We start from the raw sequence: 16788 nt of genomic DNA on the forward strand, positions 1-16788 counted from the left end.
GGGGAAAGGTACATGGGAGAAGAACAGAGACAGGTTGGGGAGAGGGACAGGGGACTGGGTCAGGGGAGAGGTTAGGAAAAACAGACAGCAGAGAGGAATAGGGGAGTTAACAAGGAGAAGGATAGGGGAGAGAACCAGGATAAAGGGACAGGTCATTAGCACACACAAGCAAAACCTTAACAATGTTACATGTATTACACATGCGAGCTGCACTAAATGCTGAGGTCACTTTGGTAACTGCTTCATGTGTAACACATGTATAGCTCTCTCGAACTTTCCAACAATCGTGTTGTCAGCAGCAGTTGTATCATTTGGTAATAAAAGTTGTGAAAGTTCTGTCACAAGGAGAATGTCATTGTGAAAAAGAAGTTTTAACATAATTTTGCAGCTTTGATTGCATGCTGTAGTTTCAACAGTGTGAGTAAGGAATGAGGGAATCCATAGGATAGGTATTCTCAAGTACATTCCAGGGACTGAAACATAATGGACTTGCTCAGAGTAAAAAGACATACTACTGTCTTTCATTTTTACAAATATCACTTATGGCTTGACTTGAATTAGTGCCATAGAGATTTACAGCATGGAAACAGGCCTTACGATCCATCGTTGCCCCCCAGTTTTTACTACTGAGCTAGTCCCAATTGCCCACGTTTGGTCCATATCCTTCTTTACCCATCTTACCCATGTAACTGCCTAAATGCCTTTTAAAAGACAAAATTGTACCCCCAATACTGCTACTTCTGGCAACTCATTCCAGATACTCATCACCCTCAGAGAAAAAATTGCCCCTCTGGATCTATTTGCATCTCTACCCTCTCACCTTAAACCTACGCCCTCTAGTTTTTGACTCCCCAGCTTTGGAAAACATTGACTTTGTTACAACCATGGAGAACAGTGCTTTTTCTTATTTGTGTTAAAAGATCTAATGACCCACATTCAAGGAAGATCAAACATGCAACTGAAGTTGAACCTGCAACATTCTATTATGAATGGGGTTGCAATGGTAGCACAGTGGTTAGCATTGCTGCTTCACAGCGCCAGGGACCGGGCTTCGATTCCCTGCTTGGGTCACTGTCTGTGTGAAGTTTGCACATTCTCCCAGTGCTTGCATGGGTTTCCTGCGGGTGCTCCGGTTTCCTCCCACATTCTGAAAGACGCACTGGTTGGATGCGTTGACCTGAACTGATGGCGACCAGGAGAATTTCACAGTAGCTTCATTGCAGTGTTAATGTAAGTCTTACTTGTAACTAATAAATTAACTCTAATGAATAGCAAACTAATTTTTACCGGCCAGAGTGAATCCGGATTGGTGAAGATTTCGTGGTGGCTGAATCGGTTGTTTAGCTGGAGACATCCGAGCAGACGGAATCGGTGTCATAGCTCTGGGAACCACAGTCACATCTTGGACAGGACCATCATAAATTCCCCTTGGAACGCCTCGGATTTCAGCCAACTGCAAAACATGAAACTAACTTTTGACACCCATTCTGCTAATCTATAAATGCTAATCTAAAATAAATTTTCACAGGCAAGGGACATTTTAGTGCAAAAAACAATTCAGGTTTTCCCTCTGTCGTACAGGTCGGAACTTGCGTAGCAATACAGGCAAACTTGCTCTTGCAATGTTTAACAGCGCCCTCCCACAACATGCAATTAATAAAATTTCTAACTTTTAAAGGGAGTCTGTTCAAATCTGTGTGCAAGTACGATCAGATTCTAAGCTCTTCATTGTTTATTTATGCAGAAATAATGAAGAAGATACCAGCTGCTCAAAACATGCACAAATGACAATAGGAATCCAGATTAATGTCCAGAGGTGGAATTTGCAAGATCAACAGCCTCTCCAGTTACCATGTGAATTAATGAACGATTCACCCGCAATTGGTGCTGACCAAATTCTTTTAATGAAATCTAGGCCAGGATTCTCTGACCTTGTCCATGGCTGGGATTCTCCAGTCCCACTGCTGTGAATGGAGATGTGGCTAAGTGCCAAATTTTCCATTCTCACTGGCAGTGGTGGAGGGGTGTAAAGCATTGGAGAATTCCAGCCATTATCTCAAAAATAGTAGCAGTTGTTAGCCATGTCTCTTAGCTTTGCACAAATGCACTCTGGAAGGGTGGCATGGTTAGCACTGCGGCCTCACAGCGCCAGGGACCTGGGTTCGATTCCTGGCTCGAGTCACTGTCCATGTAGAGTCTGCACATTCTCCCTGTGTCTGCGTGGATTTCCTCCCACAGTCTGAAAGATGTGCTGATTAGGTGCACTGGCCATGCCAAATTCTCCCTCAGTGTACCCGAATAGACACCGGAGTTTGGCGATTAGGGGAGTTTCACAGTAATTTCATTGCAGTGTTAAAGTGAGCCTACTTATGACTAATAAAGAAACTTTTATAAACTGGCTGTACCTAAACTGAGAAGGATGGTTAGGAATCTCCAAAGGAAAACTGGGCTCAGGGTTATACTATATAAACACAGGGAGCATAAAACTGGCATATCTGCAAATTTCTGGAAAAAGAACTACTTTCTCATTTAAATTTGAATAAGGCACCTTGTCTGGGCCAAAATGAAAGAAAAATAGATGACAGTTCCAAGTAACAAGGTAACTATGCTCTTCCTATTCATGGAGGTTCTCATTCCTCACACAACGATCTACGGGCCCCTGCGGCGTGTTTCCCAGCGGCAGAGGTGGTTGCCATTGACAGCCGGTAGGATTTTCCATTCCTGCCGATACCTACGCAGCGTTATGTGGCTCATCCATCGCACTGCCAGGGAACCCACCGTTGGGAGGGTTGTCTTCAGCGGGACCGGAAGATCCCACCAGTGGGAAGGCCTGGAAAATCCTACCCCATGTATAAAATGTGTTGAGAAACAATTATACTGCTGAGTATGTTCGGATCTTAGACAGCTTTTAAAAGGGATTGATTTAACCCTGGCTTATTAAATAGCTTGATTGTGATTCCAGGGCCTCTGGATTATTAATCTGGTAACATAAACAATGCATTACCATACCCTAAATTATCCAAGGTATCTAATCGTAGAGCTATCAATTCTAATTATGTTTGCAATTAATTACCCTGAAGCTGTAACACTGATGCAGTAAGGTTAAATACTTACCTTGCTTCTTGCTTTTATTCTTTTGTAAACATAGTCTGGGAATGTCTTCTTGGGGATGAAGCGTCCACATCCCTCTGTGGCATGAATGGTCCCATATTCCAGAACAATTTTACCTTGACTCACAACAACGGAAGGAGCGCCACGGCATTCCATCCCTTCAAATATGTTGTACTCAATTGCCTAGGAGATACATGCAGATGTGATATAACTTTTCATTCAAACCATTTTCAGTGCACTTTCCATGACCAATTTGTCAACTAGATTATTTAATCTATATTGGAAGTATGTTGACTGATAAAGGGTAATTGTTAAAAAAAATGCTCTTGGAGTTCAGTGCTGAAAAGCTCCTGGACGTTTTACTCGGAAATACTTTGATCTGGATTGTGGCCAAGTTATTTTGGACGAACACTGCTGCTTGTCTTCACTATCATGTCCTTTTGTTCCCCTCTTGGCTCTAACTCACTCTCTACCCTGCTTCAATTCTTCCTTTCTCTGAACTCAATATTCCTTATTTCCCGACACGACTAGGGGATGTTATTGCTCTAAAATTGTAGGAGGAAAGAGAAGTACTGGATCAAAAAAACTAGTGGAAGAAAGAAAATAGAAAGTAAGATTGAAATAGAGAACACAAAATGGAGCAAGTAGTGCAACATTTGACGGTGAGGAATATTTAAGATGAGGAGACTGAATTCTGTAAGTGAGGGCTGTCATGTATCTGAACTTCTCTCTGTTACATGGTCAGTGATACACTTTACCCATCTGTCCCTTTCTCAGAGTCCGCTGCAGGCGAAAATTTTTTGAGTAGGAGAAATTATAAAGGAAAATAGAAAAGCAATATCAAAAGGTTGGGACTCCAGAGAATGAGCTGAGAAAAAAAACAAATGAGGAGTAATGGTAGAAATCGGAAGCAAAGACACAAGTTAGTCCCTTCCACACTTCATTCTTGGATGAAAAAATAAACAGAACTGAAAGAAAAAAATCTGGTGGTGGAAGCAAGAGACATAAAGGAGGCAGTAAAGTCAATTATTTAAGTAATGGAACAATTGCAAATAATGAAGGAATTACTGAGTTACCTTTACACCAATTTGCAAATTTTATAACTGAGATGTCCTCTTATGGTATCCAAAGATATATGGGTTAGGTTGATTGACCATGCTAAATTGCCCCTTGGTGTTAGGGAGATGTCAGGGGGATTAGCAGGGTAAATATATGGGATTATGGAGATACAGCCTGAGTGGGATTGTTGTCAGGGCAGGCTTAGTGAGCCTCCTTCTGCAATTCTATGTATTCTTTCTGAAATTGTTGCTAGACTTGCATAGGAAATAAGTGAATATATAAATGAGATTATTTTAAAGACTGTTTCCAATGTCCAGGCTGGGGTATAAGGGTTTAAACATTCAATATTCTGGATCAAGGTGGTATTTAAAGTCTCATCTGTTTTTGTGGATGAATTCTACAGGATCAGATTGTAAAGGAGGGGGTGTAACAAGATAAACAGTGAGAACATGGGGATACAAATAAAGCATCAATCATTAAGGACTGAGATCAGCAGGAATTTCTTCACTCAGAGGATTGTGTATCTTTGGAATTCTCAAATCCAGAACATTCCATCACTAAGCATATTCAAGGCTGAGACAAGATAGATTTTTGATCTTTGAGGAAATTATGAGGTATGGAAAGTCGTGGGAAAGTGATACTGAAGTCGAAAAGCAGCCATGATCGCAGTGACATCTGGAGCAGGCTCAAGGGGGCGCTCCTGCTCCTTTTTTTTATGTTCTTCCATGAAGTGGCTTGTGAAGGTACCACATTCTCGAAACAGTGCAAGAGAAGACTTCTAGTTAGCTAATGCACTGTCTACATTAGAAATGTTTGATACAATAAAAATAATTGAGATGTTCAGCAGATCAGAATCTATCTGTGGAGAGAGAAAAAGAATTAATGGAGCAAAAATGAAACAAGGTCTGTTGGCAGGCACTGTACCTGATGGAAGCAATGCAGGGAGCACACAAAGCTCTATGAAAGCCATACCACTCAGTGCTGAGCATCTCAGCTGAAAGCTGAATGGTGATGCCCTTTAATAGCTCAGACAGAACACATTTTCAGCTGTGCATGTTTATGGAAGGCCCAAAATGGCAGCTCTGGGTTTCAAAATTAGTGTGATAGACTATGATTTGTGTTGACTGGGTGGCACGGTGACAGTGGTTAGCACTACTGCCGTACAGCACCAGAGACCTGGGTTTGATTCTCGGCTTGGGTCACTGTCTGTGTGGAGTTTGCACATTCGCCCTGTGTCTGCGTGGCTTTCCTCCGGATGCTCCGGTTTCCTCCCACAGTCCAAAGTTGTGTAGGTTAGGTGGATTGGCCATGCTAAATTGCCCCTTAGTATAAGTGGTCTAGCTAGGGTAAATGCATGAGCTTATGGGGTTAGGGCCTGGATGGGATTGCGGTCAGTTCAGACTCAATGGGCTGAATGGCCTCCGTCTGCACTGTCCGGACTGAATGCTTCTGGAGCAGGTGCCTGCACTGCGACCCTCTAAAACATGGTCATTTTGAGGCCAATGTTGATGATCTTTCATCAATCAGGTACATTCCCAGCATTTCATTTTCAATTTCAGATTTCCAGCAACCCGTATTATTTTGCTTTTGTATTTGATACAATGGCTGACTGCAGAGGTGGAAATGTTCATTTCCCTGAACAGGGCAATAGTTGAACTTTTGCTATACTTGATGTATCAGCATCAATTCCATTCAACAAACTGCTCCTCAAGCATGAAAGGAACAAATCCCTCTATCCAAATGCCGTGCTTGAAGGACTAGTCAATGCACTCAGAATACAAAGTGAGGAATTCAGTCTTCTCTCGCATTCACCTCTTTAAACTGAATCTGAGTTTCTCCGCACCACATCTGCAAAAAAAGTCACTGAACGATACGACAGCTGTTCTGCCGCTTAGCACCGTGAAGGACGAGCATCTCCAGGTGTGGATTGGTCACACTGACTGGTGATTTACTGCCATTCCGCCGATGTCAAACTGGGGCTCCCTGGAACACACTGTTAATGACTGAAAGGAAACTAACCTGTCACAATCACAACGCCACTGTGTCAAGAAGCAACACCTCCATCAGGCTCCCCGGGATACAACCGGGTTCAGAGAGCTTCTGGTTGATATTAAAACCTCTAAGCGGGGTTTTATGTTCAATACATTCAGCTGGGGCTTTCTGAAATACACGACGGTGTCAGATGTCTGGTCTGACCCTGGAGTTGTACTATCACTTCTGTTGTCAAGTAGAAACTACTTTGCCGCAGTAGAAACGCAGTGATATAACTGGACTTTAAAAAGCTTTCATCTGGCTAGCATGAGAGTGCAGCCAGTTTGTAAATGTCCAGAACAAACGTTAGTCTGATTCTCATACCGTAGATTTTTTTGTCAATGAACGTCCTGTAACTACAGCTAAGGTGGCCAAAATTTGGGTTTGGCAGTCGATTTGAGTTCTGAACAAGAACAAATTCCAAACCATGTTGACTTCTCATTGCTGGGTATCTGTAACCAGTAAATGTAAGCTTAGTGAGGAAGCTGTTTGCATTACCAGATTGTGTGTCTTTGCTGAAATGATTTTGACAGCTTCTGGATCCCAGATGACCAAATCAGCATCGGAACCAACAGCGATTCGTCCCTTTCTGGGGTAGAGATTGAAGATCTTTGCAGCATTTGTACTTGTAACTGCTACAAACTCATTCTCATTCATCTTTCCTGTAACCTAGAATATAAAGTGAAATAAAGATTACAGGGGTTAGGTGATGTGGCTTTGAGTCTACAGTTGATTGTTTTCTTTTTTATCTTCCTGGTGTAATGACTACAGGTCACTGATATGCAAAGATTAGTCTCAATCTGTAAGCTTTTAACTGCAGTCATTTGTCCGGGAGGTGATGGCCCAGTGGTATTATTGCTAGACTATTAATCCAGATATGCACTTAATGTTCTGGGGACCCAGGTTCCAATCCTGCCACGGCAGATGGTGGAATTGGAATTCAATAAAAAATACCTGGAATTAACAATCTACTGGTGACCATGAAACCATTGTTGATTGTCAGAAAAACACATCTGGTTCATTAATGCCCTTTAGGGAAGGAAATCTGCCTCCTTAACTGGTCTAGAGCCACAGCAATGTGGTAATCTCTTAACTGCCCTCTAAGGGCAACCAGGGATGGGCAATAAATGATGGCCATGTCCCATGAATAAATTTTAAAAAATGTCCTTGTAGGACTGGATGGGGAGAATTGAAATATTGCGAAGACTAAAATCTTTGTCTTTAACTCCATTCCTTCGCCATCATCTCCACCCTTCTCCATGGCAGCTGTCTAAAGCTGAACCACACACTTTGCAACCTTGGTGTTATATCTGATTCCAAGATGAACTTCTGATCACATATTTGCTCCATCAGCAAGATCACCCAGTCATTTCTGTAACATTGCCTGGCCATCCTCAGCTCATTTGCTGCTGAGACCCTCATCCTTGCACTTGTTACCTCCAGACTTGTGTGTTCCAATGCTCCCCTTGCCCAGCCTCCCACCTATTATTCTTCAAAAACAAGAACCCGTCCAAAACTTTGCTGCCCGTGGTCAAACCTGTATCCATCCATCCATGGTGTTGGTGGACGCACACTGACTCCCAGTTAAGGTACCTCAACTTTAAATATCGCACCCTTGTTTTCGAATTCCTCCCTGACCTCACCCCTCCCTTTCTGGGTGATTTTCTCCAGCCCTACAAAACCTCTGAGATCTGGGTTTTGCCTCCTGAACATTCTGGATTTTAATCAGATCATCACTGGTGGCCTTGCCTGCAGCTGCCTATACCCTAAGTGGCGAAATTCTCTCCCATCTCTCTATCTTTGACATACCTCTTTGACCACATCTTGCTCTTTGATAACATCTTGTTCACGTGCTCCAATATTTCCTCATGTGGTTCTGTGACAAATTATGACCGATAATTGCTTCCATGGCATGCGTTTACTAAATGAAAGGGCTATATAAGTATAATTTGGTGTTACTGTTGTTTGTGTATTGAGCTGGTTCTGATGGTTATAAAAGCCTAGAAATTTCTGGGGTCTTCCTTCAATAGCGTAAGTATGGTGGAAATTCTGAGAATAGAAATTTTGCACTGTACAGATGGTCAATCAGCTTGGGGTAATCTGTCCGTGTAAGGCAGAAAGAGTTCACCAGTGGTCCAAATGAGATAAAGAATTCTTCTTCTGGAAACGCTCTGATTCTCATGAAGACCAGTGCAACTGTAGAAGGTAATTAATCCCATCTGGGATCAACTGATGACTCTAATAGATTCTGGGGTTGTTAAAAGGCCTCAGTGAAAATTTTGCCAGGTCCCAACTGTCATAAGTATTGCTAAGGTTTTTCAAAGATATAAAGTAAGTAATTCTCCAGAAAGCCAAGGGTTTTCCCTCAACGCAGGAAGTGTAGATGAATGATGTGCTGATGGACCCATCCTTCCCAGCCAAAATTTAAAGATTTGGTCCAAATGGGGGGCAATTCCAGGGGTGTAAATGTAAATGATGCCCTCTCCAGTCCTGTGAGTTACAGTGTCAGTATTGGGCATTTCAGAATCCAGTTGTGTTTTTAGCATTCTGCTCTTCAGCTCTAAGATCTAATGTATTGCCATTAACAAGGTTCATAGCAATCAGGAGCAGAAGTAGTCAAATTCAGCCCTTCAAGTCTGCTCTGCCATCCAATCAGATAATGGCTGATCTCTTCCTGGTTTATAAGCCAGCTCCCCATTCCCTCTTTAAAATTAGAAATATGCCTATCTTCCCACATGGAACCATTCAATTCTCACTTGCATTCTTGCATTCTCACATTCTCTCACTCTTGTGCTCTCTTTTGCACTCACACTCTCTCTTGCCCTCCTTCTTGTGCTCTCTCTCCCACACTCCCCCTCTCATGCTCCCTCTTGCGCGCTCCCTCTCTCGCACCTCTCTCTCTCACGCTCCCATCACACTCCCTCTCTCACACCTTTTTGTCTCACTCTCCCTCTCTCGGGCTCCCTCCTATGCTCCCTCTCTCACATTCCCTCTTTCCCGCTCCGTCTCACGCACTCCCTTTCTCGCGCTCTCACAGTCCACTCACACTGTCTCTTGTACTCTTGCTTTCTTGCACACTGGCATGTGCCTAATTGGTTTTGTATGATAAACATACCACAGCCTTATCCCAAATAATTGTCATCCGCTCTTCAATGCCATTAACTCCTTCAGGGATCAGTCTGAAGTCATCTTTTCCAACTGCTTTCTGTGCAGTGGTGAAAGCACAGTGAGCACTGCCAGTAACCTGCAGATCACCGCTATATTCAAAAAGAAATCAGACCAGGGTTACCATGTGTCAGGATGAATAGCAGCTGCCATTTATCACCATTCCAGGGGGATTATCTCCTTGTGCGCTTTGTGTAATGAACTCCAATAACTTGCACATAAAGTAAGTTTAAAATTTCACTGCAATTAGTGCACAAAAGGAAATCCTCCTTTTCCTTCCTAACAAGTTGCCGCCCTGAAAGCTTATCCAATAAACAATGAAGTATAAGATTACACAGTTGGAGTTCCGCCCATACTTTGGTTATTAATAAATTTACAAACGTTTTTCTACGCAACGATCATCATTCCTAAAAATTGCAAACAGAAAAATAACAATCTATCTGTGCACGGTGAGTCAAATCATACCAGGAGAGGAGAGAGTTCAGGTAATCAGGGGTGGAAGTATCAATGCTGAGAGGAGGAGAGGTGACAAAGGCTGCAGCTTTGGCCCAGTTCTTACTCCAGTAGTGAGAGCCATCAGTCCCAAGACTTGCCGTGACAGGCTCTCCATATACAACCGCACCTGCCAAACCACACAAAGAACTGACTAGTATCCTTAGCTTAATTAGGTCATGCATCCTTGATTTAAATTTGTTAGTGGGACACCTTATGAAAACACAATAGGCGGGATCTTGCCAGCAATTTATGCCACACCCCCGCTGCAGTGAGGTTGGTAAATTTGACATCCAGCCAAATCTCTGCTCACTGCAGTGGGTTGGGAAAATCCCATTGCCATGAACGGCCGTAAGATTCTGGCCTGAGATTTAATTTAAACAGTTTGCGAAAAGTTAAATTTTTTCCCTAATGAGGCAGCTATCTAACTAAGAGCAGAGAAATGTGTGGGGGCAAGTGTCATACATACATAGAATAGTGTAGCACAATACAGGTCCTTCGGCCCTCAATGTTGTGCTAAGCTATGTCCAAACCCAAGATCAAGCTATCCCACTCACTATAATTCTGGTGTGCTCCATGTGCCCATCCAATAACCGCTTGAAAATTCCTAAAGTGTCCGACTCCACTATCACAGCAGGCAGTGCATTCCACACCCCAGCCGCTTTCTCAGTAAAGAATCTACCTTGGACATCCCCCTATATCTCCCACCATGAGCCTTAGTTAATTTGATGTTGCTTTGTCCATTCTAGTAAAACACACATTTATAGATGGTCACCACAGTCACTGGGGAGGTGATCTTCTGAGTTGATGGGTGAGATTTCCCAATCCCAACTGTCGCTTGACTGGAAATTCCCACCTGAAGACAATGGACCATTCGCTGGTCTGTCAGATTTTCCGTCCTGCCTGCTACAATTCCTGTGATAGGCAGGGCTAGAAACTCCTGCCTGCTGTAACCAATAGAGCAGCTTGCCTACCAGTAAATAGAAAATCATGGATAGCCTATCCTCTATTTCCTCAGGGGTACTGGCTGGGAAAGTAGTTTCCTGCACTGTAGTGAACTCCATAGATTGCCCCATGTTTACTGGTTTCACCATTGGAAGATTGTACTATTTCTGCAGAATTACTTGAAATCTTCAATTTACTGAGTTGCATGCAGAATTTGTTTCTAAAAATGCAATTATTTTTATCTGAGCATAATGTTTAAATGACAGAGTAGCTAAAGATAATCAAAAGTTTGTGTTGACTTGAAGATTAAGCAGATCATGGAATACTCATCTAGAGGCTGGTATCAATTGTGACTAAATAATTTCAGAATTAATTCTTACAATCTCTAATTATAACAATATAATACAGCATTTCAGGAAGCAGTATCCCTGAGAACATGGCAATTGCTCCAAAAATGACCTTCGGATTAGTGAACTCCACAGAACAGAATTCCAGCACTGGAATGGGGTGGGACCTTGCAGCATTTAATCTTTAGACAAAGGGCTGCTGGGAGCGTTTCCTGTGGGGCCAGGTTCAGGGATTAGGAGTCGGAGCCAGGATGAGGTTTTGTCTACTCTCCGGAAGCTGGACTTTGTAAAAGAAGGCAAAGCTGTGGGATGACATCATCTGCCAGATGTTCTGCTGCTCCTGTCTTCTGAGCTCTGAATAAATTGGACACTGGCATGTTGTTGCTATTGCTTAACTGAAGCAGTACAAGTTGGGCCTGCAGGAGTGTTGAATGCCACAAAGACAAAGAACTCCAATAAAGGGTTCTGATTACAAAGTTAGAAACATGGAAAATAGAAGCAGGAATAGGCCATTCATCCTTGGGCCTGCTCCTCCATTCATTTAGTTAGTTGCGCTTCTAAGTCAGTCCCTTCAGTTTTATGGTCACGTTACATTCAAACATCTCATGTTGCTCCTGTTAGCATTAAGCCCTATGTATTCCATCACTGTGGTCACTTGTACAGTATCTAACAGTGCAAATTCAGAGGGATCAGGACGTCTTCTTATGATGGAATGTGGTTGCAGGGCTAAAACTATGATGGAATGTCACAGGATGAGCATAATCTGTTTAGTCAGAACAATAAAGCAGAAAACAGGCAACATTCCACCTTCTGGTTAGATAGAGTCTAGGACATAATTAACAGTTTACCTTTCTTCCGAGCTTGTGCAATTATATCTGCAGCACTCTTGCTCATGACTTTGGTGATATACAAGGGGCAGTTGGCTTGGCTTGCGATGGTGATTGCTCGATACACTGCCTCGGCTTCAACCTTGAAGGAATGTTTTGATTAGGTTTAAGCTGAAGTGAAAAGCAGTGTGCCACACAGTGCCCTCCTCCCACCTTCATCAGAACCAGATTAAAGTAGCACCTATCCTCTCTCCAACTTCTTCCACTCTTTCAGAAATCTCAATAAAAGGGCCACTATCCACCCACAACCCTCTTGTTGATGAAATTTTAAAGACCTGGCTCAAGTATGTGGTTTTTTAAACTTCATTGTAGTGTTAATGTAAGCTGCTTGTGACTAATAAATAAACTAACTTTTTAACATTCCTTCTATGTGACCACTCCGTTTTATCACTGAGAACATTCATGATGCACGGTGGCACACTGATTAAGTTTAAGTTTATTCATTAGTGTCACAAGTAGGCTTATGTTAGCACTGCAAAAAATTTACTGTGAAAATCCCCAAGTTGCCACACTCCAGCAGCCACTTGGGTACACTGAGAAAGAATTTAACATGGCCAATGCACCTAATTAGCACTGCTGCCTCACAGCATCAGAGACGTGACTTCAATTCTCCCCACATCTGCATGGATTTCATCAGGGTGCTCCGGTTTCCTCCCATAGTCTGAAAGACATGCTAGTTAGGTGCATTGGCCAGGCTAAATTCTCCCTGAGTACCTGAACAGGCACTGGAGAGTGATGACCAGGGGATTTTCCCAGTAATTTCATTGCAGTATTAATGTAGGCCTACTGGTGACACTAATAAATAAACTTAAAAAAAATCCAGTTGAATGTGTATATAAAATACAGACGTGCAGGTAACAAAATATAGATGTGAAAATACAACAATAATCCTTCATTTTTAAAAACATCACACTGCTTTCTGATACTAATGGTGACCTGATAATTGGAGAAATGGAAGTTTACTTTAAAATTTAGCAAAGGATTGGTTTGATTCAGGTGTAAAGTTGTGTGGGGTTTGAACACTGGTGTCCCACTAGATAATGCACCTCAAGTGTATGAGGGCTGTAAGACAAGCAAATTAATTTGTATTGAAACAAAACCCATGGCTCATTGCTTAATTACACCTACTAATATGTGAATGCAATGTTAACAACTGAGTTTTGGGGCCAATTAAATGACAAATAGTGTTTAAATGAAGGGTGACGTTAGCACTCTTTTGGAATACTATCTGCATTATGTTGCATATACACATACTATACATTTGTCCACCCAAATGCATGTTTCCTTTTGGTCTAATTATTACTTAAGGATTATAGTTAACTGAATACATCCAACAACTGCTTAGTGCACTTAATTGAAACCTCTTAATCGTCCAGAAATTTTCAAAAATCTCCATTTTTCTGTGACACCAGCACTTGTTCAAGATGTCTTGCATCACTTTCAGTAAGTTTTTTTTTCCTCTTTTAACCTTCATTGAAGTTTTTCCAGGCACACTCCCAGCCAAAAAGATCAAGTAACTTGTGCCCAATCCATGGCTGATATTGTGTGACCTACAGTACACAAACACTTGACTTCCTGTGTGGCAGGAAGTGGTCATCATTCTGCTGTCTGCTCTGACAGCAAACTATCAGCTTTTGATACGCTGATGACTCTAAGAACAAATCTGCAAACCAAGGTATGCAAATTTGGGAAGAAATCAAGGGTTCATGAAAGTGGGTGGGATGGCAAGTTTGCCAAGCCCCAATCCACCTTTGCTGGAATTTTATCTACGGTTGAGATAGTGCCGGGTGGCTGCCCACACTCTGACCAACTGAATGGACAAATAATGGCCATTTAGGAACCTGTTCCTGCCACCGCTGGTATTTAACCAGTGGCAGGGCTAGACCCCACTCCATACATAGTCTGGTGGCCTGACTGCAGGGTCAGGTGAGGGGAAGTCCCTCTTATTTAGGCAGGTTGTGACCCATGGAGGGTCTCCACAGCACAAATGGCCACCAAACGTACGTTTCCCCCCTCCCCCCCATTCCCCCTCGGGCACCCTCCTGTCGATGAGCCACCTCCTCTCTGGGCCTGCTTGATAGGCTTCAGCAAGCCTGCTCTACTTACCTGCTTCTTTGGCCTCTTGTGAGGCTCTCGGTCATAGGCTAGCTGCAGTCCTAGCAGTGGCCATCACTCCCCGAGGAAGCTATAATCTGAAATTGCGTGATGGCCGTAAATTTCCAATCGTGGCTTTCAGGGCCAGTGGTGGTGAGCGTGTCCCCAGCTTTGCAACCCTGTCTCCTAATTTAGTTGTTTTTTTCTACTATGCTGCAAGCTTTCAACATTCACCAAATGTTATCTAATTAGAGAACAGAATCTCCTGATTCACTAACTTTCTAAATAGAAAACTGTGTTACCTCTTCTGGTCGACTAAGAACGTGCCCCTCTGGTCCTGTAATTCCAAGCTCCAACATGCGTTTCTGCTCCTAAAGAGAGATTGAAGCATCAAAAAATAAAAATAGCAGTGATTGTGGTGCTGTAAAGTAAATCAGAGCCTTGAGGCACAAAGCAGCCGGTCCCCAGTTTCACTAACAAATCATTGTCAATGTTTAGAATCAAGCTAAAGTTAATTAATAGGGATAAAATGCATTCTTAATGCAATCCTTCTTATGTTATTCTGTTTTTCCGGTAAGATTGAGAACTGTGTTCACACAGTTTGCTTATGGTGCTAATATACACAGATGGACGTGTATCAACTTCTCATTGGAACTGTAATGTTCTGCAATCAAATCCTGAGAGAAAGTTGAATGTTGGAGGTGCCAGACAAATGGAGAGCAGCTAATGTGGCTCCATTATTTAAAAAGGGTTGTAGAGATAAACCAGGCAACTACAGACCAGTGAGTCTCACATCAGTGGTAGGGAAATGATGAGAGAAACTTCTGAAGGAGAGCATCTATCTCCACCTGGAGAGGCAAAGCTTGATCAAGAATAGTCAGCATGGCTTCATCAGAGGGAGGTCAGGCCTAACAAATTCCATTGGATTTTTTGAGGAGGTGACCTGGTGTGTAGGTGACGGTAGCGCAGTCAATGTAGTTATATGGATTTCAGCAAAGCCTTTGACAAGGTCTCACATGGGAGACTTGTAAAGAAGGTAAATTCACATGGGATACAGGCTAATTTGATAAATTACTCTGTATCGGGTTGATGGGTTCTTGATAAGAGAGGGGATTAAGGGTTATGGGGAGAAAGCGGGAAAGTGGAACTGATCCACTTCAGATCAGCCATGATCTTATTGAATGGCGGGGCAGGCTCGAAGGGCTAGATGGCCTACTCCTGCTCCTATTTCTTATGTTCTTATGTTCTTAAGATAAAGTTATCTGACATTGTATTTAAAAATAAATAATGCTTTGCTGAATGCCTGAAAACTGCATTTGATTTTTTCGAAACAGCTTTTAATAACCCTTCAGCTTCAGACAGATTGTCAAATTCTGGTTTTACCTCCTGGATGATATCTCCATTTTCGGCATGAACCATTGCTATTGCACCCAAATCACGGATGATGCTGAAGATTTCATAGATCTGCCACGGAAAAGAGCATGTAATTAGTGTTGGTATTGCAACACACATCCTTAAGTGAGCAGAAACAGATGCTGGTGCTTTTGTTGAAGAGTGTTACCTGTGCGTCGCTACATTGATATTGGTCTTTGTAGGCCATGAATACAAGAAAGGAGTTCACACCTGATGGAACAGAGAAGAGTGAAAACGTTGTATACTGTGTAGTGCTCTGGAAGGTAGAAGCAGCTATGAGTATTTGATATCAATATTTCATCACTTAAAACACTTTTATAACAATGCTTCTATTGTTTGTTGGCTGGATTTTCAAATGCCAATATGGGCACTGTTTCAAAATTCCAGTCCCAAAGGTTATCTAAAGATCCTGAACATTTTGGAATGGTTTAAAATTTTCAAAGGGTTGGAGAAGAGAATGGATTAGCTCCAGTTAACGGCCTATTTCGCTCCTATGGAAGCCTGTTCAGAGGTCAACATGGTCAGGATCGTACTTCTTAAAAGGTTTTATTTTGCCCAGTCTTGTGCACCTTAGTGCTCAGCTGCCGGATTAATTCACAAATATCAGAACACTTTTTTCCGTTTGTGGAGACGTGAAGCCTCACGGGCCAAGTTGCACCGTGTTGATTGCCGTACCATCACTTTTCATTCACGGCCATTTTTCTCCTTCTCGGGTCCTACTGGCCACCTGATGAGCTGCCTGCTCTCCTTGGCAAGGAAACAGCAGCTGCCAACATGGCTGCCGCTGGCCGTTGTCGCTGGTCCCAGGCAGGCAGCTCCCATCCCCTGGGGATGCTCGGCATTACTAAGTGGGCACAGAGTTGCTTCCTTCCCAATGAGGGCATTTATATTCAAAAATAACGTCATGAGAGTAACGCAGTTGAGGAATGGTGTTGGGACCCAAACTGATTTGTGTATTGGGTCCCCAACACAGTTTTGACAAGTTCAATTGGTAGAACTCCTTAAGTTTGCAAGTAGTGGGTTCAAGTCCCACTCAAGAGACTCAAGCACAAAAATCCAGGCTGCCACTCCAGGAGAGTGCTGCACTGATGGAGGTGCTGCCTTCCAGATGTGATTTTGAACTCTGGATTTCGTTGGATGCAAATATCCCATTGCATTTTTTATCTTGGATAGCAGCAGGCAAGTTATTCCCAGTGTTTTACATTTATCTCTCAATTGTCATTGATAAAACAGATTCACTGGTC

At 42.7% G+C, this 16788-nt stretch overlaps 1 protein-coding gene across 1 annotated transcript in view; it reads right to left on the reverse strand.

Moving 5' to 3' along the window:
- The window catches only part of dpysl4 (dihydropyrimidinase like 4), a 40214-nt gene that overhangs the window by 4504 nt on the left and 18922 nt on the right, over positions 1–16788 (reverse strand). The window contains exons 5-13 of the mRNA XM_080205601.1: positions 15693–15754; positions 15515–15595; positions 14434–14502; positions 11999–12119; positions 9832–9988; positions 9317–9458; positions 6700–6870; positions 3115–3294; positions 1288–1453 (exon numbers count right to left, since the gene is read on the reverse strand). Of these exons, the coding sequence (XP_080061727.1) occupies positions 1288–1453; positions 3115–3294; positions 6700–6870; positions 9317–9458; positions 9832–9988; positions 11999–12119; positions 14434–14502; positions 15515–15595; positions 15693–15754 (1149 nt within the window). The remainder of the gene's footprint in view (positions 1–1287; positions 1454–3114; positions 3295–6699; positions 6871–9316; positions 9459–9831; positions 9989–11998; positions 12120–14433; positions 14503–15514; positions 15596–15692; positions 15755–16788) is intronic.

This window comes from Carcharhinus amblyrhynchos, chromosome 17 (genome assembly GCF_965287045.1).
Source record: "Carcharhinus amblyrhynchos chromosome 17, sCarAmb.v2.hapA, whole genome shotgun sequence".
Lineage (NCBI taxonomy): Eukaryota > Metazoa > Chordata > Chondrichthyes > Carcharhiniformes > Carcharhinidae > Carcharhinus > Carcharhinus amblyrhynchos.